General features: G+C 42.0%; 1 protein-coding gene across 1 annotated transcript in view; it reads right to left on the reverse strand.

Annotated features, from left to right (window-relative positions):
- Positions 1 to 2,582: 2,582 nt before the first annotated feature.
- The window catches only part of PPP1R14C (protein phosphatase 1 regulatory inhibitor subunit 14C), an 84,928-nt gene continuing 60,026 nt past the window's right edge, over positions 2,583 to 27,484 (reverse strand). Inside the window, exons 2-4 of the mRNA XM_061207468.1 lie at positions 21,749 to 21,832; positions 20,305 to 20,337; positions 2,583 to 3,019 (exon numbers count right to left, since the gene is read on the reverse strand). Coding sequence (XP_061063451.1) covers positions 2,945 to 3,019; positions 20,305 to 20,337; positions 21,749 to 21,832 — 192 coding nt within the window. The 3' untranslated portion in view covers positions 2,583 to 2,944. The remainder of the gene's footprint in view (positions 3,020 to 20,304; positions 20,338 to 21,748; positions 21,833 to 27,484) is intronic.

The following is a 27,484-nucleotide window of genomic DNA, read 5'->3' on the forward strand; positions in this document are numbered from 1 at the left end:
GAGAAATAGTTAATGTGCTCACGTCACAGCTGCCACCTGCCGTGACAGCACAAGCAGGATGCCATGTGATCAGATGTGTGCATCAGACTACACAAGAATGACCCAGTGGCCCAGGGCCGCTCAGCCTGGGGACCTTAAAAAAATGCCTAAGCTCTGCTCCTACAAATTCTGATTAAGTTGGTCAGGACTGGGGTCTAGGCATCAGCTGTTTTTAAAGCTTCCCAGGTGATTCAAACGTACCCTCAGGTCTAAGAACCACTCTCCTAGCTGGGAAGGAAACAGTTGAGTTTTCCTGAAGAATCTTTTATCATATTTATTCAATTGGCAAACACCAGGGGCTTGACTTATAAGACCCAGTTCTAACCTCAAGGATCCTACAGTCGAACAGAAGAGATAACAGGTGAATAGCCAGTAGTAATACCGTGGAGACGTGCCACGAAGCTGTGCACACACTTAGGAGGGGTCCAATCCAGCTCTCCAGAGACAGCCTGTTGGTGGAGAGGGTGTTCCAGACCCAGGCAACAGTCTTAGCAAAGCTTTGGAGGAAAAAAATACAGAGAACCTTCCAGACACCCCAAGGAATTCAATATGACTGGACATTAGTCTAAAGCCAAAAGAGAAGGCTGGAGAGGTAGGGACCAATTCCTTGTAGGGAAGTCAGAAGGGTTTGGGTTTTAAGTAGGCGGGTGGAGTGATCAGAGCTGTCTTTGGGAACGATTATTCTGGCTACTGGGTGGAGAACAGCTCAGAGGGAGGTAAGACCGGCCAGGGGGAAGCCAATTCCAAGGTGGTTGCAGGAATCAAGGCAAGATTCCACCAGGGGCAGATCTGAGGGGCCCTGGCGGGGGAAGAGCTTAGAGACTAAGGGTGTGTTGGGACCGGGATGGGGGGTTGAGGACGAGGTCCAAGCTTGTGGCTTGAGCGCTCAGGGGAGTCAGGGGATGCCAGTCCCTGAGCGAGGGCAGGGAGGAAAGGCAGGCAATGTGTGATGTGGTAGCATCAGAGGCCTTTGGAGGAAAAGTTCATTCTTATTTCCTCTGAAGACCGTAACTTGGGCTGGTCAAGCCTAACAGAAGTCCTGCAAATTCTCATTTTTCTGTACCCACAGGGTGCATGGGATTCTAACAATAATTGGAATATCTGCTTAATCTGAAATCTTGAGGATTTACTCCAGATGGGCAAAAGGGAGTTTTAGTGAAATGCAAGGGGCATGGCCTGAGAGAGGCAGGCAGGGCCAAGGGCACAGAGTCACTTTCTGTTTCCTTCTCAAGCCGGAATGTGCCCCGGCCCCTTTGCTTTCACTGCCTGATCTGGAGACACCTCAGGTAAGGTCTAGGATCAAATGACCAACGACCTGAAAATGAAAAGCTAGATAGAGGTGCTTGGTACCCTTGTCTGCAGAGCATCTGACAAAGTGAAATCATCATGTCAATGTTGTTTTTTCCAAGGCAAACACGTAAGCAGAAATGTAAGCAGCTTCATTTATTTGCGTAAATAGCTTGTAAATAAATCATTGGTAAACATTACAAAATTAAATACATTTTCAAAAGCTTGCCAGTGTACGTAAAATTCACAAACATAGTTCTTTTAAAAAATAAAATATGTTCTGAGCACCCTTGATATAAAATGCCTGACCCCTGTCCTCTGACAGGGCCACCTAGAGACACCTTACAGTATGGGTGGTTTCTGTGGGGAGGCAGTGGGGACCTCCTGGAGGAAAGCAAGAGTTTCTCCTCTAACCTTTGACCCCGCCCACATCCATCTGCATTTTGATCCTTCTCCAAGGAGCTGGTATAGAACTGAGAGGGGCAGGGCAGGCATCCCAGGCTCCGCTCCAAGCAAAGGGATCAGGGTGCACAATTAGGGCCAGAGTCCTCACCATATGCCACTGAGAGAAGCCAGAAATGAAATATCCACCACGCTTCCAAACCAGCAAATGCTCCTATATCCACTTTCTTGAGAGGAGGTGAGGCTTTCTCCCTTTTACACCCTGGTCTGATGCTGCCCGGGCACCGAAGTGACCAGATCTACTTCTAAGGAGGAAGAAACTTAATCTGCTCACTTCCTTATGACCTGCTTTCATGGAGAGAGAATAATACATAGTATTTGGTTGAAAGCAGAGAATGAATTGCTACACGGCGCTTCCTTGTTCCACTGCAAAACACCACTCAGGTAGCATAGGCATTTCTCTAGAAATCTGAATAAACATTCAAAGAAAGGGTTCAGGAAACTTGAATAATACCACAAATGAGGCAATAAGTACATAACCTGGCAAAGCATCCGATTAACAAAATAATACAAAGTCCATAAGTTAAGCCCTTGACCAACTCCACATTGTTGCAGTGTAGCTCATTAAAATAACGGATACACTGAATTCTTTCACTTTGGTGCATAAAGTGAATGTTGTAGGTCTCCAGCACTCACACGAAGAATACCTAGTGGCCTCTTGAAAACATACGTGCCGTGACCTCCAATGAAACGACAACCACAAGTTTATTCCATCAATGTGAAATAAAACTCACATCAACATGTTAACTTAGTTGCCTGAAGATATATACAAGCACGAGAAATTCAACCTCTGAGTCAAATGTACAACTTAAGAAAAAAGTCTACGAAAACCATCATCCCTGTATAGTTAGGCTCTAAACATCTGGTTTCTCCAAGAAGATGCCTGGCTCAGCCCAGCCCTGCATGTCTGCCTGGTTTGTTAATCCCTGGTTGGGCTGAAACCAGAGTGGTGATGTCTTTGCTATTAAAATATCACACCAACAAAACCTTTAAAAACAACCAAAAAAAAGTAACGTTCTTGAATAAATGTCTAATAGATACCACCCCTCCCTACCCCCAAAAAAGTTGCTCATAAGGACAACTATTCTTTAATAAAAGTCTTCGTGAAGTCGAAATCCCTTCATGGGTCTCCAGGAGAGTTCCACCTGGTCCGGAATTATACAGTCTTCTTCTGCGGGGGGCTCAGTTTCCTCATGCCTCTTACCCGGGAGAGCAGCTCCTTGATAAATTCCTAAGAGATCAGAAGAAGTTATATGAGGGAGTCACGCTATTAAAATTTGGGTTTAAAATCTGCTTGAAGTCATTGATGTCAACTGCAGTTAACCTTAGCTGATGAGCTTAGCTGGGTGTGTTAACTCAACTGGTACAATATAGGACATTTTTAAACAAATGAAGATGCTTAACCTTCACACCATCTTGCCTTCTCACTGTTGTACTCTTTAGAGAGGAAACCAAGCTGCCTTTACTCACTGACATTAACCACTTGGCCCCTGAAGGCCTATGTGGTTTAGATCAATTCCTCCCAACCTTTACTAAATCTTTAATCCGTGCATACAAATCACCTGGGGAGCATGTAGATCCTGAATGAGTAGGTCTGGTTGGGCCTGAAGATTTTGCATTTCCAACTGGCTGCCAAGTGATGCCAGCGTTAGTCTCTGGACCACACCTGAAATAGCAAGGCTAGACCAGTGGTCTTCAAATTTGAGTGCACATCAGAATCACCAGTTGGGGGGGACCTTATTATATAAACCAAAGAGTGCTGGGCCCACTCCCAGAGTTACTGACTCAGTAGGTCTGGGGTGCGGCCTGAGAATTTGCATTTCTAACTAGCTCCCAGGTGACACCTATGCTTCTGGTCTCAGAATATTACTGAGAACCACTGGTCTAGATCACAGTAAGAGTCTCTTGACTTTATTTGACTACAAATCACAGTTTGAAAAGAAAAACAGACACGTTTACATTTACAACCCAGTACATACAAAAACATACCTGAAGTAAGAATTTAAAGAATGAATACTTACTATATGCCATGCACCCTATCGTTCCTATTCTGTTCTAATTTCATTTAAAAGGTAATGCTGGGGGAGACCCACTAAAATGATGTCGTGACTATTCATGGATGAAAACCCAAAGATTAAAGGACAACCTAGAATGCTTCCCACTTTAAACCCTCAGCAATCTTTCATTGTTGCCTCATGTATTAAAGTTTTTGCCTACCAAATGTCACATTTATTAGATAACAATTACTTTGTCCTCCTTTTTTATATTTGTTGAAGCAAAGCTGACAGCCAGTCAGACTTTCTGATCAGCAAAGGACAGCCAGTGCAGGACAGAACTGCGCACAGTAGGGGCATCCCAGAGTGAAAACACTAAGGAGCCTTCCTCTCCGTTACGGCCTCTGAAAAACAGCTCTCAGACAATCTCGCCTGCCAATTACAACCCCTAGTCATAGCACCCAGACTAAATGATCCCTGTGATTCTCTCCAGATCTAAAACACAATATGCTTAAATAGTTAGTATTCTATTAGCCACCACGATTTCATTTTTAATAATCTTTTTGCTATTATAAAAGTAACATGTGCTTTTTCTAGAAAACCTAGAAAATACAAACCAGCAACAATTACTCTTCAGAATGAACCACTATTAACATATTTTCTTCTATGGAAATTATTTTTACCTAATTAAGATCATACTGTATAAATATATCTTTTTTTCACTTAGCATTATGTCAAGGCTTTTTCCCACAACAATAGTCTTTTTAAAAATTAATTTTAATGGTTATACGGTCCTTTATTATATGGATGTTCTACAGTCTGCTTAATTCCTCCATCACTGGATATTTGGTTGGTTCCTGGCTTTTCAAAATTATAAATAATGCCACAATTAACATCTTTGTGTATAAATCTCTCTCTGCAATTTGGATTATTCTCTTTGGAGAGCTATCCAGTAGTAGGTCAAAGGACATAAACATTTTAATCACCACTGTTTCTGAACTTGGACACAATGGAATACATGGGAGGTAAAATGACACCCTATTTTAGTTTTCTGAACACTACTTTTATCTAATTTAAGAACTTTCTAGGATGAAATAATGTCACATTTCCCCACTTACATTCAATTTTCATTTTGTAAAGTTAAATGCATTTCCTGTTGCCCCCTTTACCATGTGGTTTAAACAGTACATAGGATACTGAGCATACAGTTTTAATTTCATTGTTTTTGCAATCTGTTACTCAAATGACTGCTGTGAAAATTTCAGCACTGGAGTGTAGTTTTCCTTTCCTTTCTTTTTTTTTTTTGAAGCAAAGGTCAAAATCACAAACCTTATCATTTATCTTAACTCTGGTCATATTTCTGCACTATTTTAATAACATATTTTTCGTAAAGACCATTATAAAAATAAAGACTAAAATCACATAAGGAATAATGTACCCTAAACTACAGACCTTTCTTCTTCAAGAGAAAAGCGATTTGGTAATTTAAATCAAATTCAAATTTTCTCCAAAAATTGGTCATGCTGTACATAAATCTCCATGATTAAAAAGTTTAAATAATGCATCTTATATTTATGATATATTGACATTAATGAAAAACTCTAATTTTAAGTTTTATATTAATGCAATTTATATGTCTATAACTTAATATAACTGTATTGTACATATTTTAAACCGTTCAATAAATTTGCATAATGAGATGCTCAGCTAAGTTAAAAAATAGCAAGACCAATATTGATTCTTCAGAGAGAAACTTGATAACACCACTTGCACAGAAAGATTCCGTTGATCACAGATGATTCTCAAAGAAGATTCAAGGATCTCTAATCAAAAATACTGACTGATGGGTCTTGGCTTATATTACTCAAAAATACTTTATATAAGTAACAACATATCTCATTCACTTCCAAAACAGATCACTCGAACTTGGGTTGGGGACACTAATTTAGTCAAAGAAGGACCTGCCCCTTTGAAGAAATGACTTCTGAGTTGAAACTTGAATTAATAAAGAGAGCCAGCTTGAAGAAGATCTGGGGGTCTGGGTCATGGCACGTGTGCAGAGTCATTGCAGAGAAACAAGCAAGGAAGTGGGTGTTCCTGGTGCAGAAAGGCCAAGGTGAGCATGATGGGCGCCATGCTGGAGGTGCGAGGGCTAGCTCACCAGGGCCTTGTAGGCCACAGTAAGGCCAAGAGGGAGTATCCTCGGTGTAACGGAAGACCACTGGAGGCTTTAAGTAGAGAAGCAATATCGTCTGGTTTAGGGTTTTAAAAGATCCCTTTGGCTGCTATGTGGAGAATGAGTTTTATGAAGACAAGAGTGAAAGAGAGATCAGTTTGGAGCTGTTGCAATGGTCCAGGCAAGGGATGCCAGTGGCTTAGAGTAAGTCCATGGAAGCCAAAATGGAAATAAATGGGTAGATCTGAGATCCATTTCAGAGGCAGAGCCTAGACCTTGCTGCTGGACTGAAAGTGGGAGTAGGTGCAGGGAGCAGGAACAGGAAAAAAGGAAATTAAGGTCACTGATCTTCAGCAGAACACTGGCAGAAGGGTGGTGATGATTACTGAGATGGGGGATAACTGGAGGAAAAAAACAACAAGTTTATGGACTTGAGTTGCCTAGTAGGTACCTGAGGGTAAATGTCAAGAAGTCAGATAAATGTAACTTCAGGTCTCAGCTCATGGCTGAAGACATAAATATGGGCATCACCAGCATCTAGATCAGTGGCTTTCACCTAAAAACAAAAACAAACAAAAAACCCTAAAAATCTCTATGTGATCTATCCATGGTTATAGCAACCTAGTACACAGAGATGCAAGAAGGAAACAAAAGTTTTATGTAAAAACATAACTTTTACTACATGTAAGATATTTTCTATTCTATTTCATATTTTGAAAAAAATACAGGTCAAGACCACTTAATGGTTACCACCCATAGTTTGTAAACACAATGATCTAGACCCAGGCTATTCAATACAGCAGCCCCTAACCACATTCAATTTAAACTAATTAAAATAAATAAAAATTAAAATTCACTTCCTTGGTCACAGTAGCCACATTTCAAATACTCAATAACCATATACATCTAGTGGCTACCATATTGGACAATGCAGATATAGGATTTTTCCATCATCTCGGAAAATTCTATTGAACGGCACAAGATGACAATACTTGGAATCACAAAACCAGATGAGAAAACTTTGGAGGAAAATGTAGATAGAGAGGAAGAAAAGGCCAAAACCAAGGCCGGAGGCCCTCTAACAAGTGAGATCTGGCAAAAGAGTTGGAGCCAGCAAAGGACACCTTAAAAAGAAGAACCAATGAGATAGGGGAGAACTCAAGAAAGTGTGCTGTTTTACTTTATTTTTAAAATGTTTTAAATTGAAGTATAGTTGATTTACAATATTGTGAAGAAAGTGTGCGGTTAAAGCCAACAGAAGGAATTGCTGATGAGAGGTTGAGTCAGTCAAAGACAAAGCTATTGGATTAGGCAAGAAAGGGGCCACTGTGTCCTGGAGGAGAGAAGTTTCAGTAGAATGGTTGGGATAGAAGCTCCCAACACTAAAAGGATTCCAGGGACTTTTCTGTAAACAGCTTTATTAAAATATAATTGTTATGCCATAAATTAGACATACTTAAAGTATAAAATTACTATGAGCATACCATCTGTACAGTGAACATAATGGACCTATCCAATACCTCCAGCAGTTTCTTCATTTCCCTTGGCAATCCTTCCCTCCTCCCCCTATTCCTCCTACCCCAGGAAAACACTGATCTGTTTTCTGTCACTATAGATTAGTTTGCATTTTTCTTGAGTTTTCTATAAACAGAATTGTAACACTATGTACTTTTTAGTCTGGCTTCTTTAGCTCAGCATAATTATTTTGAGGTTCAGTGATACTGTTGCATGTATTAATAGTTCATTTCTTTTTTACCGCCAAGTGGCATTCCACTTTAGAGAAGTATCACAATTTGTTTACCCATCCACCTGTTGATGGAAATTTGAGTTATTCCCAGTTTGGGGCTATTACAGATAAAGTTGCTGAAACATCATGTACAAGTCTTTGTATGAAATATGCTTCCATTTATTTTGGGTAAATACCTAGGAGTGGAATGGCTGGGTCATTGATCTGTTTATGTGTCTGTCCTTACACCAATACCACAGTCTTGATAAGTATAGATTTTTATAAGAAGTCCTAAAATCAGGTAATGTTAATCAGCCAAATTTATTAATCTTTTTCAAAACTATTCTAGGTCCTTTAAATTTCCTTAATAATTTTAGAATTATTTAGCTTGTAAATGCCTACCAATAAAAACCTGCTGGGTTCTCACTGAGACTGCATTTAATCTATAGATCAATTTGGAGAGAACTGACATCTTAACAATAATGAATCTTCTCACCCATGAAAACGGTATATCTCCACATCCATCTAAGTCTGGTTTAAGCAACATTGTGTGGTCTTCAGTGTACAAATATTACACATCTCCTGTCAGATTTATTCCTAAGTATTCAATATTTAATATTTATGTCATTGTGACTGGTGTGCATTTATTTCAATTTTTCATTGTTTGCTGCTAGTATATAGAAATACAATAGATTTTTAAATATTTATCTTGCATCCTGCAAGCTTGCTGAACTCACTTATTAGTTCTAGTAACTTTTTTGTACACTCTATTGGATTTTCTACATAGACAATCATGTTGTCTGTGAATAAAGACAGCCTAAGTGAGTATCAGCAGAAGAGAGGATAAGTGTATTATAGTATATTAATACATAAGAATGTTATTGCTTTTTTTCGGGAAAGACTATTGCCCTGCATTTGCAGTACTTGCATTCTCTTGGGATTCCAAAAAACTTGATTTGGGGAGAGCAGAGCAGCCTTGCCTAACTTCTTTGCAGTTAACACTTAATGCTTTGGGGTCCTTCACTTGGCAAGGAGAGTTGGTAAAGTGAGTAATACACTATTTTTGGAAGATAAGCCTGGACAGTTTGAAAATGTTAAGTTTGGGCACAATTATTTAACCCTGGAACTGCACCTTAAAAGCCAGCAGAGTAATAGAATGTTCTGTTGCCCAGGTGCCCACTGAAATTTATAAGGAATTCCAGAAGACACTTGAGTGTGGGCAGCTCTGCTAAGACAGTATAGTCTCAGGACCTGGGAGGCCCAGCGACCCTTTCAGGTTTCCTATGAGGTGAAGACTTGTCATAACGACACTAAGATATTGGCCTTTTTTACCATTCTCAAATAAACGGAGGATTTTCTAACGAGTGGAAAGCAGATGCCCGTGGGAATTTAGATGTCTTACTAAAGAGATCCATGTCAGTTTCTAATGTATTCATGAATTATAATAAAGATGACTATACACATTTTTAAAAATGTTACTGCACAGGAATGCAATAAAAATGAATAAACTAGAGCCTCCTGTATCAACATGGACAAATCTCAGAAATCTCATGTTGGGCACAATAAGCAGGCTGAAGAAGAAAACTTGCAAAGTATCATTTATATAGTTAAAAAGCATGCGAGATAATCCATGTGCACACTTGTCACTCCTACCTGGTTGCAAGGATCCAACTCCTCTTTGTCTTCCTAGCATGGTGCTTAATACACAGGAGGTGCTCGGCAAAGGTTTGCAAAGTAAAGAAATGTGTGTATGAAGCAATTAATTCATACAGCTGAGGCATTAAAGTGAAGTAGCAGAGAGAGGCAACACGAGAATCTTTGTATATCAATGGAATTGTACAAAGTATCAACTGGCTCCAGCTACCATGGAGGAAGGTTCTAGAGGTTCTCCTTTCAGCACTGGAACATTAGGCCACCTGGGGGAGTTAGGGAAAAGGAGAAGCACTTGGGGAAGAGCGGAGCCTAGGATGCTGGCGGTGGAGGGGTCAGGGAGGCATGTGCGCGCGCACACACATACAGAAGAGATCAAAGAAGCAATAGAAAGAAAAGAAACATTTCCAGTGACCCTGGAAACCTGACCTTATATGACATGCGGCCACCTGATTTACGGAGAGACTCCTAAGAGAGAAAGAAGCCAAAGTACACTTCTGAAGGGATCTGGCAGCATCATGAGAACACAAAGGTCCCTCCTCGCTCTGGAGTTTTGGCCGTGTGGCGCTGGCACAGGGCATGGCCTCGCAGTGGCCACACTCTCTCCGAGCTCTCGTCCCGGATCCCTCCCGGGCCCCGTGGCTTTCAGCTGCCACCCCCTCCTGCCTGCTGGGGTCTGCGCCAGAGGCGGCAGATGGATGCGCGTTTTGTAATTAACTCCATAGGCAGGCGTCTGGGACCCTTCCCTGGCCGCTCAAAGTGAAGTGATTCATCCGTTACACTCAGTCATGACACTGCTCTGCTTTAAGGAAGGTGGGTCCAACGGAAAGGGGGAAAAGGAGAAAGCAGCGTATCACTGCAAGTCGCTGCTCTGTGCAAGATTAAACTGCACTTGTGTTCTTTCCAGCATTTCAAGTCATTGGAAAAGATAAATGGATATTATGCGGTAGCCCTTTGATTAGAAGTATTTCCTGACAAAAGGACTTTCCAAAGAAATGCTTAAAACCGCAGCTCGGTGAATGGTGCCACCAACCACAGTGATTGTGTAGATCATGAAAGCTCCGAATAAGGGCACCCAGCAGAACGCTGGATGCTCTACCTACTTGCCAGAAAAATACCACCCACCCCTTACACGGAGTACCGACTGGGGTGAAGAGAAACAGCAGGGGAGGGTTCTGAAGGCTGGGATCCATGGGGGTCAGCGACTTCCCCGTGTGCTGCCTCCTCTTTGTCACCCCAATCAATGCACTAGTCATTTCCTAAAACTGCACATTCACAGGGCCCATCTGCTCCTGGTCCTCAGCCTCACTGCCAAACGACGGCAAATTAAGTCACCTCGCACACGTTTTACATAGCTACCTGACGCGTCTTCCAAAAAGCCTGACATTCAACAGATGACATGGCAATCAGGCAAGTAGTGATCGGGTGGAGAAAGAAGAATTTCTTTTTTTTTAAATTGAGATGTAATTGACATATAGCATTATACTAGTTTCAGGAGTACGACGCAATGATTCAATATATGTATATATTGTGAAATAATCATGACGGCAAGTCTAGTTAACATCCATCACCACAAAGAGTTACAATTTTTTTCTTACGACGAACACTTTTAAGATCTACTCTCTTACCAACTTTCGAACGTACAATACAGTATTGTGAACTACAGTCACCAGGCTCTATGAGAAGAATTTCTAGATCCAACAAAGATTAGCTACGTGAGAACAATGGAAGGGTAGGTAGTACGTACCTCTTTTCAAATGTGATGGCAACACCTGAAAACTGTTCCAAATGGCAAAATGTCCTCACCGGAAGAACTGGCTAAGCATTTAAAAATCACACTGTAAACTTTCATTGGCTTGAATATCGGGGTCACACAGGAGGCCAAAGGGGCACGCAGTGAATCAGCCCTGATGAACACAGCTTCGGGGGCGACCCCATCCCTGTGTGATGCTGGGAGTTGCTACCTGCAGTCACTGGCATTATTCAGCACCACAAGTGCCATCACCACTCATCACTGAAATACTTCATTTCCCCCGCTTTTTGGGGGGGAAGGGAGAGGGTTTGTCTTTAGAGGGGTTCGTTTGCTGACAGGGCACACCAGAACTGATCCTGTTTTTCATTATCTGAAAAGAGGTTTATGAATCTGCTTTGGGTGAGGGTTTGTGCCTGCTGTGCTTATAATGACTTCTGCCAACATGAATTCCTGAAGGTCTTAACTGCATCCTGGTTCCCCCGCCTTCAACTTAAAACCACTGACACTATTCTATTTATTTTCTTGACTATCCACTATTAAAGATTAATTTGTTCTGCTGGTGAGAGCAGTCCCATTAATCTATTTTAGAGATTCAGACCACTGCTCTTAGATTAATTTATTTTGTACCCAAATTCTAACCTTGGTTTATATACAGCAGAACAGTTCATCTGCCCTCACCAGATTCAACCTTACTGGCATTTAATTCTTCCTTCACTTACTAATGGGTTTCTCACAATCCGTACACTTGCAATTCACTCAACATAAGGTCCACATACGTAATCCAACCACAGTAAATAATCAATGGAGTAAATTCAGCAAAATTATAATCTCCCACTCTATAATCACTAAGGAAACTACTTTCATCATAGGTCCCATTATCAATGAAGAACAATATTATTTACTACAAATACATGAATCTTGTCTAAATGAAAGAACCCCATTTCTAAACTGTTTGAGACTTGCTTCTTTGAATGTGACTCCCTTTGCTAAAGATATAGAAATCCAAAAGTCATGTGTCAAATTGTCTTTAACTCATATTTTTTCTTCTGTGCATTTAAGTCTAAACACGAAAGAATGTAAAGCTGTTTTTAATATAAGGTTGATGAGCTTTTAAAACATGATCATTCATTCTGAATTTAATGGAAAAAGAAAAGGCCATAAAATCACAATCAATCACTGGAAAATGCCAACCATTTAAAGGTCCACTGCCCTTTAAAGCCTGTACCTCCTCCACCAAGTCTTTTATAAAATAACAATCATTAATTTCTTGGGGGGGGAGGTCAGAGGGGGGAAACATCCAAAAAGGCAAGATGCATGTGATTCTTCCTATAATGGCATCTCTTTCTTCTTTCCTCATGTTTTATTGCAATTACTGTTGTCATCATCATTATCATTATTCTCATGGTCATCCTGCTTCTAAGAGTGTAGTAAAGAATTTAACCTTGCCCTAAAGGAGGTCTGGTCTTTACCCGGGGACCTTGGGCCATGCAAGAGAGTCTAACAGTGTGATTTTGGTGGCGGTGGTGGGGGGGGGGACTTCAGGTCATGTGGTATCAGCTCTATATCCCCAGGGTCTGGACACTGAGGTTAGCTACATGCACAGTCAACCACGTCTACGTGACCAGGTCCCAATAAAAACACTGGAGCCCCAGGCTCAGGTGAGCTTCCCTCATTGGCTACTCTGTACATAACACACACATCACAGCTGAGGGAATCAACACTGTCCATGACACCACTGGGAGAGAACAGCCTGAGGCTCTGCATTTAAATTTCCTGGATTCTGTCCCAAGTATCTCTCCCCTTGGCTGATTTTAATCTGTAGCTTTTCACTGTAATAAAACTTAACTGTGAGTATGACAACTTTCAGTGAGTTCTGTGGGTCCTTCTAGCAAACTGTCAAACATGAGTATGGTCTTGGGGACCTTGGAACTTGCAACTGGTGTCAGAAGTGAGGATGGTCTTGTGGCCCATTCCCTAACACTGCAGAGTGCTGAATAAGACCAGGAAATAAATGCCGAGTTTTGCTCCATGACTACGTGTCTTTGGCAAGCTTTCCTAATATTTCAGGGTTGATTTTCCTCAATAAAGACAATCATAATCAGATTTATAAATACTCCAAAGCAGAGCTTGTGCTCACCTAGTAAGAATTAAGAGAAAGGCAGTGAGAAGTAGACAGAGCACAGGATGTCGAGTCAAAATGTGTCCAGATGCCAGCTCCAGCACATCCTGGCTCTCTTTCCCTGGTCAGAGGAGGCCTAATGAACGTGTGTGAGCAACAGACATACTGGGACTAAAATCCTTTGGGCCATAGGTAAAGCTTCCCATGTTTCTGGCTAATAAATCCCAACTCTTTATTATTTACCTGTCTAATTACACTAAGACATAATTAGGCTCTCATCGCCAATGGCTCCAACCACTAGAATATTATTCTCATTGATTTGGGTCTTTCTTTGTAATTTCCCGATTCCCACTTTTCAGAAACATCGTTCTGAAGGTGACAGCTTTCAAAGGGTAGATTTCAACTCATTAATCTCACATTCAAGTTCTGTTCCTCTTCCCAGCCCAAAATTGCAGTCGTTTTTGAGGAAACCCCATGAGAAGCCAGATGAAAAGATTTCCCTGCATGTAGCCTGCCTCTTCTGCTTTTTCTAGCAAAGTACAGATCCCCTAAAATCACTCTCCATTAAGCAACCGGTTCCTAACTTAGAGAACCATGGGATAAGCTGACACCCTGGCATTTCTGTCCTTTTATTCCTGTTTTAATATTCTTTGAGCATTGAAATTCTCACCATAGTTGGCTGTGTCCTTCTAAGAGATTGTTTTTAACAATCACATATTCACTACCCTAAGTCCCTAGATTAGTTACGGGCACACAGATTTCAATAAACATTTGTTGAGCAAATGAATAAAGAGAACATAGCAAAATGCCAAGCCATGCCTCCTCCAGTCACTCACCCAGCCTCTCCCAGTTTATATTTTCTCTCTGCTGCAGTCAGCTCAGTGATCAGGGGCTGGGAGTACTTCCATGTACACATAAACGGAACAATATTTTAAACGACAGGTTAAGATGTTAAATGGATAGAGGACTGATGTGAGTAGGATGAGTTGACAATGACCATCACCAAAGCCTGTCAGAAAAGTAAGATGCAGTCACCGTGACACCAAAGCAAAGAAGAAGAATCTGCCTTCCTACCACCAACACAGGACGAACAACAGAGCAGGCCAGCCTTTTTGAAAACTCTGGTCAATTCCTATGTGCGAACAATCATTAGACGTCCTTCTTCTGTACCGTCACATGGCATGACATTTCCATGACCCAGCTGACTAGTGGGATTCAAAGATGCCTTTCACCACCTACTCACAGACTGAGTCATCCTGAGTGAAGCTCTGATGCATATCAATTTACAGGCTTTGATTGCTAAGATGATAGGTAGTACCTCGACCTCCACATAACAGAAAGGAAATAAATCAGAAAGAAAAATCTGATGTTTATCAGAGAGCGATGGCACAGCCACCTTTAACTATGAAAAGAGGTTTCTAGAAGTCCACAGATAAGACTGGCAATTCCCTTAACAGATGGTAAGAGAGATGCCCTCAAGCCCATATTAAATGCATTTTTCTGTCCACCATCCCAGTACAATGGAAGCGCTCCTCTGTGATCCTGAGATTTGAAAACCATGCAAAGTAAGAGTGAGAAATAAGAAAAGAAGCTCCTCTCTAGCCTGGCTAGCTGGCCTCGACATCCTTCTCCCTGATTTCTACAATGTCCACTAGGATCCTTCAAATCCAAGTAATAACCAAAACAAAATTACTCCTTTTCTTCATGCTTTATCTAGAAACATCCTTCTTCTACCTTTAAATCAGCTCTATTTTATTATCAACTACATCAGAAATGGCATTTGCTCAAGGGGAAAAAATTAAAACACCATTCTCACTAGTTAATCACTAATTTGTTAGTGTGGTGACCACAATTATACTGCTGTGTTTTCTAAAGGGTCTAAGTCAGGAAAGATTTAAATGTCAAGGGTCCACAGTTTGGAATATGAATCAAAATGGGGACACATGAGTCCCCCTTCTTATTAGCCAGGGAGCCACACAGGATGAAACCATGGACCCAAAGTCTGTGACAGAAAGTGACATGCCAAAACAATATCACTTCTGTGAAATCAGCAGCTTCTTTAAAGTCTGCTCTTCAAATTGAATATCATTATCAGTGAATTTGGGCATTTTGCGTATTTAATATGTAATGGAGTAGCACTGCCTTATATGGAACCGGATTCAACTAGCAAGTGTCAAGCTCCATGTTATTTGCTTTCCTATGTACCCTGACTTCTCCACTTACTTACTATGTCACCTGACACAAATTATGCAGCCTTCTGTGTCTCACATTCTCTAGCTGATGATCATAGTGCCAACCTCACAGCTCTGTTGCGAAGGTGAAATGAGTTAATACATGTGATTAGATCAGTGCCTGGCATGTGCTCAGTAATGACTGAGCTGTTATTATCATTGTTGTTGTTGTTATCACTAAGAGAATTATCATTGCAAACAGCCCTTACTAAAACCCAGAGAGGTGGTTATGATTACCTCCATTTTTATAAAGGAGGAAATGGAGGCTCGGAGGTTGAGAAAATTGCTTAAAGTCACACACGTTTGGTGTTGGTGCTGGTGTAAGACTCTTGATTCAAAGCCCAGCCTTCTTTCCACCCCTCACTCCCCACCCCAGCCTCTGCAATGAGACTATAAATAGACGTGTCTGAGTCAGCAAAGATGGCTTCCTTACATTTCTAACTTCAAAGTGGCATAATAATTGTATGTAAAATTCTTTTGATCAAAAACATAGCACCTCCAGAGAAGACGACTTGAAAAAGAACATCATTAATTTGTTAGGCATTTAGCTGAGATAAGACAAAGTCCTTTAATGTCCTACAGGTCTTGCCGAGTCAAGCAGCTTAGGAAGACTGGCAGGATGGAAAGAAAGAGCACAAGATCAGGTGTCAGAAACTCGGGGATGAGCCCTGGCCTCTCTGCTCACTGCTATGAGGTCTTAGACAAGGTACGCAAGTTCTCTACTTCAAGTGATGGTTGTGAGGATTAAATAAGATAATGCTTGTTCCCGCAATCTGAACTCTATAGAGCTCTGGGGAAACACAAGCTATTATGTTTATCATCACAATCCAGGGGCCAGTTAAATCTGTTTCTCATGCACGTAAGCTCAAAGGCAAAACTACCCAAACTTTTCTGAAATGATTCTTTAATAGATCAATGAGCTTGACTGAAATTCCCCAGCATTTGACACCATTTCCATTCCTAGAAACCATGAGCTAAACAAGGAACACGAGAGGCTCACTCATAAATTCCAGCACTTTTTTCTTCTTTCTTCCTTTGGAACTCTGAGAGCATTCAAATACCATATCCTTTCATCTCATAAGCCTCCTTACAGAGACCGGATGAGGAACGCTTTTGTTCCAGGAGGACAAGACATTGCATTTCATCTAACTGTTGTGAATGAGTGTAAATATTTTTCTCCCTAGACACTGCAAAACCTCGAGGGAGAGGGGGACTCATGCATATCCAGCCTTTCTCACCTAAACACCAAAACATGAACTTCTCCACCCAGAAGAACTGAAGAAAAAGAGAATGATAAAGTGAGTAAATGGCACGTCTATACCCACCAGTCCGGATCTACTCTCAGCAGCAATCCCCCACCCCCTCATCACGTGTTAATTCATCAGCATAATCCATCACTTTTCCTGACTACAATCCCACTAAGCTTGTCTAACCCTTCACAACAATTTGCTACTGCTCTCCAAATACCTAATTGTTTTAACTCTTACATTAATTTCCCAACTAACTATAAATAAAGGAGTCTAGTCCCCAAAGAATTAAATGGTGAGGTCTTCTGCCACCTTCCCATCCTTACTTCCAAAAAGGCTGAAATCGGATGATCAACGCTGAGATAGGAGTTAACAGGATCAAAACTTTAAAAAAAAAAAACTCCAGAAAAAAAGATGTTCAAATAGTGACAGTATGAGGAATCCCCCTGCTCTACACACATGCACGCTGAAAAAAATCTGATTTGCAACCTGATCACTCCATGGTGAGACCCACCAACGGACAAGCTGTGCTCACACAGATTCCAATCAGTGTACTGGGTCCTAACATTCAAACATGGGTACACACCCCAGAATCACTAAAGACAGACAAAAACAGACAGAAAAAAAGGTGATTCTGAGAAAATGCAGAGGGCAGAATAATCTTGAAAACAAAAACAAAGAAAATAAAACATTTGATTGATATTCTCAAAGGAAAAAGAAAAGAAATGAGTGCATCCATAATATAAGAAGAAATACTAAAATGAAATAGTAGACAGTGATTTAAAAAAAGCGTTCTTAGATATTAAAAATAAGATAGCTGAAATTTTAAAATATCAGTAAAAAGGCTAGAAGATAAAGTCAGGGAAATCTTTCAGAAAGTAGAACAAAAGATCAAGGAGATGAAAAACAGAAGGGAAAAGATACGAAATTAGAGGTCCCATCCAGAAGGTAAAACATCTAAATAACAGGAGAGCCAAAATATAGAACACTGAGGGGAAAAGTAATAAATAATAAAAGGCAAGTTTTGAAGAACTGAACGGCATAAATTTTCAGACTGAAAGAGTTTACAAGGGTGGGAGGAATTGGGAAATTGGGATTGACACATATACACAATCGATACTATCTATAAAATAGGTAACTAATGAGAACATACTGTATTGCACAGGGAACTCTATTTAATGCACTGTGGTGACCTAAATAGGAAGGAAATACAAAATAGAGGGGATATATGTATAGGTATAGCTGATTCATTTTGCTGTACAGTAGAAATTAACACAACATTGTAAAGCAACTATATTCCAATAAAATTTAATTTAAAAAATAAAAGAGCTTACAAAGTATCCAGCATATGAATAGAAAAGGACCCACACTAGAGCATATCACTGTAAAATTTCAAAATATGGAGATAATCCTAAAAGTTAACTAAAGGGAAAAGAATAGGTCACCTACAAAGGTCTGAGAATGGAAAAGGCATCAGACTTCTTAACAACAGAAGTTATACAACAGTAGAATATTGCCTTTAAAACTGAGTTTTAAAAATGAATTTTATTCTAGAATTCTACACCATCCAAACTATTGATCAAGATACATTTTCATATATGCAAGGATGGAAAAATTTACCTTTTATGCATCCTTTCTCAAAAAGCTACTGGATGATGTACTCCAACTAAAATGAGGAAGACTGGGATTTAAGAAACAAAGCATCTGAACAGAACTTTCAGGACAGTAGCTACTCAGGAAACCCAGAGAATAACTTCTCCAGATTGTTGCATAGAGGCTCCAGGAAGAAAGCCTGGCATGGAGGAATAGTAATTATATGTTGGAGCATACAAAAAAATATATTACAAGTTTGACAAAGATTCTGGAGAGTTTAACAAAAAATATCAATAGGTACTAGACAAAAATAAATGACAAGGTAGTTATCAACTCCAGGAAAAACAAATGACTATACAAGAAAGGAGCAGTGCTCATATTTCACTATTTGACTTAGCAGTGAAAAAATTTGTTTAAATCATAATATTATGAACCTTGACTACTGATTTAAAATAATACTGTTATATAACTTTATTGAGGGGATGGAGGAAAATGAATTGTGTGGAGAGTGAGAGATCTATCATATTTCCTCTTAAGTCAAGAAGTGAAAAAAAAAAGTAGTAAATGCATATTTAGGAATAAAAGAGTAAATAGCAGAGAAACAGCCAAAATTGTTAGTGTATAAAAATATATAAATATAGTATGTAAATATAAAATATACACCTCTAGGGAAGGGGACTAAGGAGTGGGAAAGACACTCCTACTTTTTCTTCATAAGCCTAATAGTATTTTTGGCCTTCAAAATTATGAATATGTATTACATTGATTAAAAAATATATATTTTAATAACTAAAATTGAAATTTAAAAATCTCTATGAATACAGAATGTAATCAATATAAAGGAAAACTGGAGATTGTAAGAATAAAGCTCAAATAAGTAACTGACCTCAAACCAAATTACCCTAAAACCCCACACTCGTTTAAATTTTACACACTCTTAAAAGCATGCTTTGCTCTCACTTTGTAATTATACCACTTCAAAAAAACAGAAGTCCTACCATCATTGCTTTGATATTGCAAATAGACTACAAAACGTCTGATGGATCTTCTAATTTCTCTGATTTATCACAGGAACAAACTGAAAGTACCTCTTTTACCAATATAGTCATAACTGATCAAATTCTTAATTTGTACACTATTCATGCTTTTGGTCATTAGAGTATACATTAAATGCTTTGGTCTAATCAAACTAACATCTATTGTTTTTTACATTAATACTTAAACACTTGACAAATATCCAAACAAAGCATAAAATTTATCCTTCCAATAAAGGCAATCACTCAATTATGAATGACAGAATCAGCTTTAAGCTTTTAAAAAATACATACCTATACCCTAATAGAATGTATTCTCCAGTTATAAATCTAAAACTTTTACTAAAATGATTCCAAACCCTCTCACAATTTCCTTTGAAGTTTGGCTTTTATATAAAAGCAGGCAACACACCCAATTCCATTAGTTTTAAGTCTTCCAGAACCAGACATGCTTAGGTTTACAAATAAGCCAGTTAGTACTATTCAAACACGTGAGGGCTTCCCTGGTGGCGCAGTGGTTAAGAATCCGCCCGCCAATGCAGGGGACGCGGGTTCGATCCCTGGTCTGGGAAGATCCCACATGTCCCGGAGCAACTAAGCCTGTGCGCCACAACTACTGAGCCTGTGCTCTAGAGCCCGCGAGCCACAACTACTGAGCCCACGTGCCACGACTACTGAAGCCCGCACGCCTAGAGCCCGTGCTCTGCAACAAGAGAAGCCACGACAATGAGAAGCCCGCGCACCGCAACCAAGAGTAGACCCGGCTCACTGCAACTAGACAAAACCCGCGGGCAGCAACAAAGACCCAACGCAGCCAAAAATTAATTAATTAATTAAAAAACAAACAAACACATGCCCTTCACTTATGGATAATAATGGCTACTTAGTATACACATAATCACCCCATTTATTGTGGTTTAGCTTTAAAAACAGACAAATAGATTTAATAAAAACCAATTCAAACTTGGCATTTGGGAAAAGTAATTTGTTTACCTCTGTTGGTTTGTAGCAGTCTACGAGAGCTTCCTAGAATGAAATACACAGAAGTTTCATTTTAAAATTCAGTATCATTTTAAAAGTGAAGTCAAAAATCATTTCATCTTTATAGTATTATTCTTAACATGGTAAATCAATTTTTCATATTGACTACCTAGAACCACACTTTATTTCAGCATTTGTTGGTCCTCTGAAAATACAAAAAGTTGTACCCTTACTTTGCAGGAATGCCTTGCACTCTTCAGAATACACACACACACACACACACAGAAGCACACACACATACCCGTCCTTCTGGCTGCCAGTGTGGTTAATAATGAACTGGATACACTGAAGTTGAGACAGCCTGTAAGAGATGGTGACAATCACACTGGATGTGGAGAGTGAGGGTCTGGCTGTGACTTAACCCCAGAGTGGCCTGTCACACCTCAACAGGCTTTGGTTGTCCTCCCCTGGGAACCAAAGGGGCTGACCTGATGGCAGCCAAAGCCCCTTTCAAGTTCTTACTTTTAAGAAGAAAATTTTATGTCATACATTTTTTATAGAACTGGCGCCTGGTTTTTTGTTTTTGTGTTTTTTGTATTGTAACTTTCAGAACTAGGATGCTATCTTCTCCCAGCTAAATTTACCAACAAGAGATAAACATTAAACTGAGACTGTGTGCCACTCAAGGGACACTAGCAATTATTAACACATTCAATACATTCAAATGTGCTCTTTACTTGCCTTTAGTGATCATTTGCCATCAGTGATAACTAACAGCCATTAACAGTAATTATCAGTAAACATTAAGAACAATGGCAGGTCAAAGGTTAATTGGTTTTAGAAACTCCCAAATGCAGATTTAAAAATGATAGATTTGACTTCCTGCCGGAAGGGAAATAAATATTTTATTGCTCTGGACAAAGCAGACATGGGGCATCTCAACATCCATTGTATCAGGTGAGCATACTCCAGTAAAGGATATTTTATTAAATAGAATTATACTGTAAACAATCTTATCTAGAAGTTAATTTCATGAATGATATAATCCACAACTGCAGGACCAGAAACCTGAGCTTAGATACTCCAGTTCTAGCTCAGCCCCTCTCCTTCTTATATAACTATGGGACATCACTTCCTCCTCTGGCAAACTGATCTTTGGAGAGAAGAAAGAAAGAACCATCTTTCTCCCAAGAAGTTAAAGCTGGAGAAACTCATATCTGTAAGGTGCTTTAAGAACTGACTATAGTCAAGACCTGCCTTATCACCAGAGATGCAGTTTGTGAGGGTGAATACTCAGCATCCCATTGCTTTCTCTCTGCAAACGGCCATTGCTTTCTCTCTGCAAACGGCCATTGCCCGAGTGCCACCCCAGGGCAGAATCGGTGCAAGCCACGCTCAGGAGACCCAAGTGGATTCAAGCATCCATCTAAGGTTCTAGATTTTGAATGCTGCTTACCTGTAATTTTAAAGCTCTCTCTTCTTCACTGTCTGCATCAAGAAGATCGTCAATGTCAATTTCCACTTCTGGCATTTCTTCTTCCTGGGGGGCAAATGTGAAAGCATTCTATTTAGTGAGATACTACATTGTATCGAACCAATTTAGTTCAGTTATATAGATGCGTTGACAATTAAGGGGGGGAAGAAGAGACTAGGAGGAAGGGGAGGAAAAGAAGAAGGAATGGGAAGTAGGAGTTAGAGAGAAAGGCGGAAACAATAGAAAAAAGGAAGAAGAGGTGGGAAGGGGAAGGAGGGAAAAGGAACAGAGGGAGGAGTAGGGAGCAAAGGAGACCTAAGAGTCACAAAGCGTAGAAAGTAATGTTATTTCAAAGATGACGATTTTCTACTTTCTGGCAAAAAACCTGCACTTCTGAGTATGTAATGGGGGATTGGCAGATTATAGGAAGAGTAGTGAGACTTGCAGTTTCCTACCCAACATCTACCCTTCCTGATCTTTTGTTGGGGGGTGGGGGGAGGTCCGCATCTCCCTTCCTAGCTCTGGGTCTGGGAAAACCTGAGTGTGCCACGCATTTCTGAGGCAGGGCTGTTGGGTCAATACCACCCCAACCCCAGTTACAGACTCAACCGAGACCAGTGGGGGTTCTGGGAACAGAAGCTCTTTCAATAGAAGCATCCCTGCTGGAGAGCCAGCCTGTAACCTAGAAATTGCCGGCAACAATCGTGCAACCACGAAGGGAGAGCCTGACTCACGGTGGGCAGAGTGGGGAGAAATACGGAAAGAGGGTTCTGGATAACGTCACCGAGTCACCGAGTCAAACCACTTTTGAAGCCCACCGACATTCTAGTAAAGCCCCATTATTGTGAGTCAAGTTTCATATTCCTGCAGCCAAAGACATCCAGTCCATAACAGAGGGCAGGAAAGTCCAGCTGCAATGCGGTGACAGACCTCACTGATTTGGAATCTGTAGCTCCAACCCACAGTAGATCTTGGCTACCTCTCATTCTGTCTGTTACCTGATCTTCCCCACATCTCTGAGAACGCTGAGAGAAAATCGCATTTAGGAGAGGGCTGTAATTTTGCATTTCCCCTTCCCACGAGGAGTCACCTGCAGGCCAGCTCGTCCCAGCCACAGGGATGGCCGAGGGGTGTCTGCAGAAGCCAGGGAGAAACCTGTGTATGGGACACCTGTGTGGACACCTGGGCTTAGCCGCTCTGTGCCAGCTGTGTTGTCTGGTCTTCAGGGGCAAGGCTGGCTTTCTGAGAACTTCCTTTCTAGTAAAATGCATTTACTAAGTAATAGTGCTCAACCATTCTTTTTCCTGCTCCAACACAAAAGCGAGGACCCAAGTGCTTTGAGGAAACGGAGGAATATTATACACCACTGTGAATAATAAGAAGAAATATATATATTGGTCTCTGCCCCCAGTTCCTGACACAGAGCTCCTAAAACCCTTGTAAATAGGGGTGCTAACTTTTGTTTCTTTACTACGGTGAGATATGCAATCCATATTGGAAAGCTCAGATAAAGCAGAAGGAAAACTGAACCCAAAGCAGAGGGGGAAGTGTAACATCTTAGTCTTCTTAAGGTTAAAATCTCTTTTAAAAATTTTAATAATAATACTAACAAAAAATGGGGGGAAAAAAAGCATATCTCCTTAGAAAATTCAAATGACCTTAGAACTAGGAAAGAACGCTTCTTACTGGAGAGTGGGGATAGGAATAAAACTAAAACATAATCACCTGGCTTCCGAGGATGTCAGGAAAACCGTACAGGGGTGGCGGTATGTATCTGCCTATGGGAATATTGGACAGTACGTACCAGGCCCTGAGACTCAACCTACATATGGCAGTGTACACAGCATCACTGCCCTCCGCTTAGAGCTGGCTGAGCTCTGTGGCTTTCCCCTCCTTCACTAGAAGCCATCCATCCCACACTTTCATCCAGCCAGCCTGTCTCTCAGACTGGCACAGAGCTGCTGTTTCAAATGAGATGCCATTTTTAAGCCCTCTCCAGGGCAGAGCAGGGAGATGGGTACAGATGTGGCCTCCATCAGGGGGGAGGATGCTGGAGGATCCCAAGGCTGTACTCCGTTCAGTCAGGATGCTGACCACTGCTTCCCTGTATGGGTACCAGCCTCCCTGGCGACTGCGTCCCCTCCACCCTGGCATTCTCTTGCCCCAATGCTGCCTGTGCCCGACTTCCTATTTTGTGTATATTTGAAACTGTGGCTGAAAGTAAGACTGCGGGGGGAGAGGGGAGTCATTTGGGGAGCCACCAATAGTGGTACAGCTCTCAAGGGTCTGCCAGACTTTCCACAGTGAAAGGACCAGTGGGAACTGAAACACCAACAAAGAAACTCACTAGATTACAGAACAACTGGCAGCCCATGAACACAGACTGCAGCTGGGAAGCCGCAGTGTGGATAAATCACACATGGACCACGTGGACCCTCCCCAGGCCAAAGAATGCTGAAGCCACTGCAATCCAGCCTCTGGAGCAGCGCCGGGCACATGTTGTGTGTGTATTCTAGCAAATGTGGCTCAAGATTAATTCACCTACGTCCACAGCTTGGCATGGCTTTAATAACCACCGTGTGAGGTCAAAATACCCAGGGCCGATTTCAGCTGACTCTGTTCAAGAAAAGCCAAGCAAAAGCGATAAACCCACAAGTATCAATCTGTGTAACAGTCTATACAGCCTCCCGCTAAGTTCCCCGACTCCTCCCCCAAAACCGTCATTTGGGTTCAGCATTTATACGTGGTTTGGGCACCAAGTATGTATTTATGTCACGGTTTAATGAAATCAAGCAGAGGAAGCAGGTTGTAGAAACTGTTCAAGTAATCACAGCTAAGGGGAGCTCTGTGTCTGCTGTTCTGAAAGGAACTAAAAGAATAAGCGAACAATGCCCCCGTCAGAACAGCACAGCCATGGGTTTCCCTGCAAACATCGTTCAGCTTTGAAGCCCCGCCAAATTTGGTCAAACAGGCTTTTACTTGCATAGCGAAGTAGAGTCGCACCCACGCAGCAGCATCTGCAATTAGGTGTCCTCTCAGCACGACTGCACTGGGCTCTCCCGCAGGCGCTGACCACATCTGACCCATTTTTCCCAACCCTTGAGGTCTGGGCTGCATTTCAGTTTAAATTCGCTAGGATGAAATACAGTTAAGAATCCAGTTCCTCAGTCACCTTAGCCACATTTCAGGGCTCAGCTGCCACACGTGGCGAGTGACTGCTGCACCAGTGAAGACACAGGGCCTTTCACACCGCTGGACGGGACGGCCCTTGAGTCCACTCACCCTCTGGCCCAGACAAAGGGAAGCCTCCTCCCCTCTCAAAGGAGCTTGACAGGAATAAAGAAAACAGCTGGCTTCTCTAGGTCACTACCATGCCCCAAGGGCATGTGGCTGGGAAACCCTGGGCTAGGCTTTCCAAGTGGGAAGGTTGATGCAAAACAAGTATTCACTGGCTGAGTAATTATAACAAATCACTAGACATCAGCATTTTCTCCCAACCTATGAGCTTCTCATTACCCCCACCCACTTCTCTCAGAGGCCAGGAGGAGGTCAGGCTCAGCACGTGTACCAGGAGTGGGGAGCAGGGTGGGTTCTGAAGGTCGGCGATACTGAAACCAAAGCCCCACTGAGGACGTAGAGATGGGGGCCATGGAGGTACATGTAGGAAGAAAAGACTGATCTAGTATCAAGCATAGAATCCTGTGTATATTTGGTATTAAATATTTTTAATGAGTGTAGCAATAGTCCAAATTCAATTGTTCTCTTGAGCGCTATCTTCTGTATAAAGCAGTATCACTGAATAACCTTGATGATAGATCAAATCACTTACCAGGGAGTGACTACACCCACAGCCTACTCTGGTTTGCCAGAATCTAGCTGTGTTTGGGGATTTCCCCACGTTAAAAATAGATCTGCAAACAGGGGCTCTGGTGACAAAAACGAAACAACCTCTTCGGAGTGGCTGGGGTAAGTCACCAGCTAACAGCATCCTATATTCACCTTCCTGTCGATGCCCACAGAACGAGGCCCTTGACCATGTCTGTGCATCTTTCTGGTTGTACGTCGCTGAGCATCCACCATACACGAGCACTGTATCAACACTGTGAGGCCCTGCTCTGGAGGGGCAGCCGAAGCACAGAAACAAATGATGTCCAACGGCACCAAAAGACAGAGACAAACCCAAAGGGCTTTATGATTAAGGAGGGGGAAAACCTCCTCCTGGGGCAGGCGGGGAGGGCTTCACAGAGGAGAGAGCATGTAAGCTGGCCTTGTGGAACGGCAGGATTTGGATAGGTTTAGAGGGGGAGAGAGAACACCCAAAAGAGGCAGAATGGTATACACAGAAGGCAAAATACAAGGGTTGTTCTAAGTACAGGGTGTAGAAAGGTCCTTGGCCTGGGGGTCAGACAGCTCTGGGCTACGAATATTAATGCCTATGAAAGCCAGAATGAGAGCTGAGGCAGGTGGGGTGCTATAAGGAGTAGTGAGGAGTGCGGCAAACAAGAGAAAGCATGCCCCAAGGAAAGGCAGCAAAAAACAAAACAAAACAACCCTCCATTTCCAACTGTTGTAACCTTTTAGGAACATGTGCTCTATGCTGCCAGATTTTCCAAGTTTTCAGAAAAGCTGAAAATACAGATTTTCAATGTTAAAATATCCTTTTTTTTTAAGTTGGTTTACAATTCTTTAAAATATTGTGAAAGACAAACAAAATCCATCAGCCTTCATGCTGCCAGTTTCTCCTCAGCCTGCAGAGACTGTAGCCAATGAGGGCTCCAGAGCAAGGGTGGGAAATGCTGGGAGAGCTGGCCCAGCAGCAGGGCCCCGGGAACGAGGAGGGGGCAGGGGGGGCTGCTGAGAGGCGGCTGTGGTCATCCCGTGGGAGGTATCAGGGCCTGGATGCCAGCTGTGGCAAGAATGGGAAGATTTTAAACAGTGATTTTAAACAGGAAGGGAAAAGGTTTGGAATTTGGAGATGAACTGGGTGTTGGAGGAGGGAGAAGGGAAAGGTAGAAAGAAGATGCAGGTTTTGAGCCCGTGAGATTTTGGAGAAACATGCAGTGACAGAGAGCACGCCTGGGACCTCGAAGACACTCACAAACCAACAGGCAGTTCAGAGGGAAGCCACCTCCAGCACCCCCCGACCCTACGCAGAAGGGGGACCCTACGCTGCCACTGCACAGGGACACATGGTAGCGCCGAGGGCCAGAGGCACAGTCCCACACAGGCAGGACCTCAGCCGGGCCTGCGACCACCCCGGGCTCAGGCACCAGGATGCAGTGATGCAACGAGTATTGTGTTCCCGAAACAGACGGCCTGCGGTGAAAACACACCTGCACGCTCACACACACTTCCAACTCACCAGAAAATTCACACCACGAGCCCCATCAAGTGTGGTGTCAGCTGTTAAAAAAATACAAATGCTCGCTGATCTCCACAACAGTGAAGTGGGCAGGAATGCTGATGCTAAAACAGCTTGAAAATGGATGATGGTTTTCACGTTCCACAACACACAGCTTAAGGGCTCCCCCAAAGTGACAGTGGCTCACAGCTCTCTGCATCTCTGTCCCAAGATAAAGACGTGAAGGACCGTGAGATTAGAGTGCTGTGAACACCGTGGCAGTGAGGGAGAAACGTGGGCAGCAGGGGTCGGGGTCGGGGGGCACTGGCCTATTCTGACAGCCCACACTCCCCAGGGCTCCCCTCCACAGGCCTACG

The sequence above is a fragment of the Eubalaena glacialis genome, chromosome 12 (genome assembly GCF_028564815.1).
Source record: "Eubalaena glacialis isolate mEubGla1 chromosome 12, mEubGla1.1.hap2.+ XY, whole genome shotgun sequence".
Taxonomy (NCBI): Eukaryota; Metazoa; Chordata; class Mammalia; order Artiodactyla; family Balaenidae; genus Eubalaena; species Eubalaena glacialis.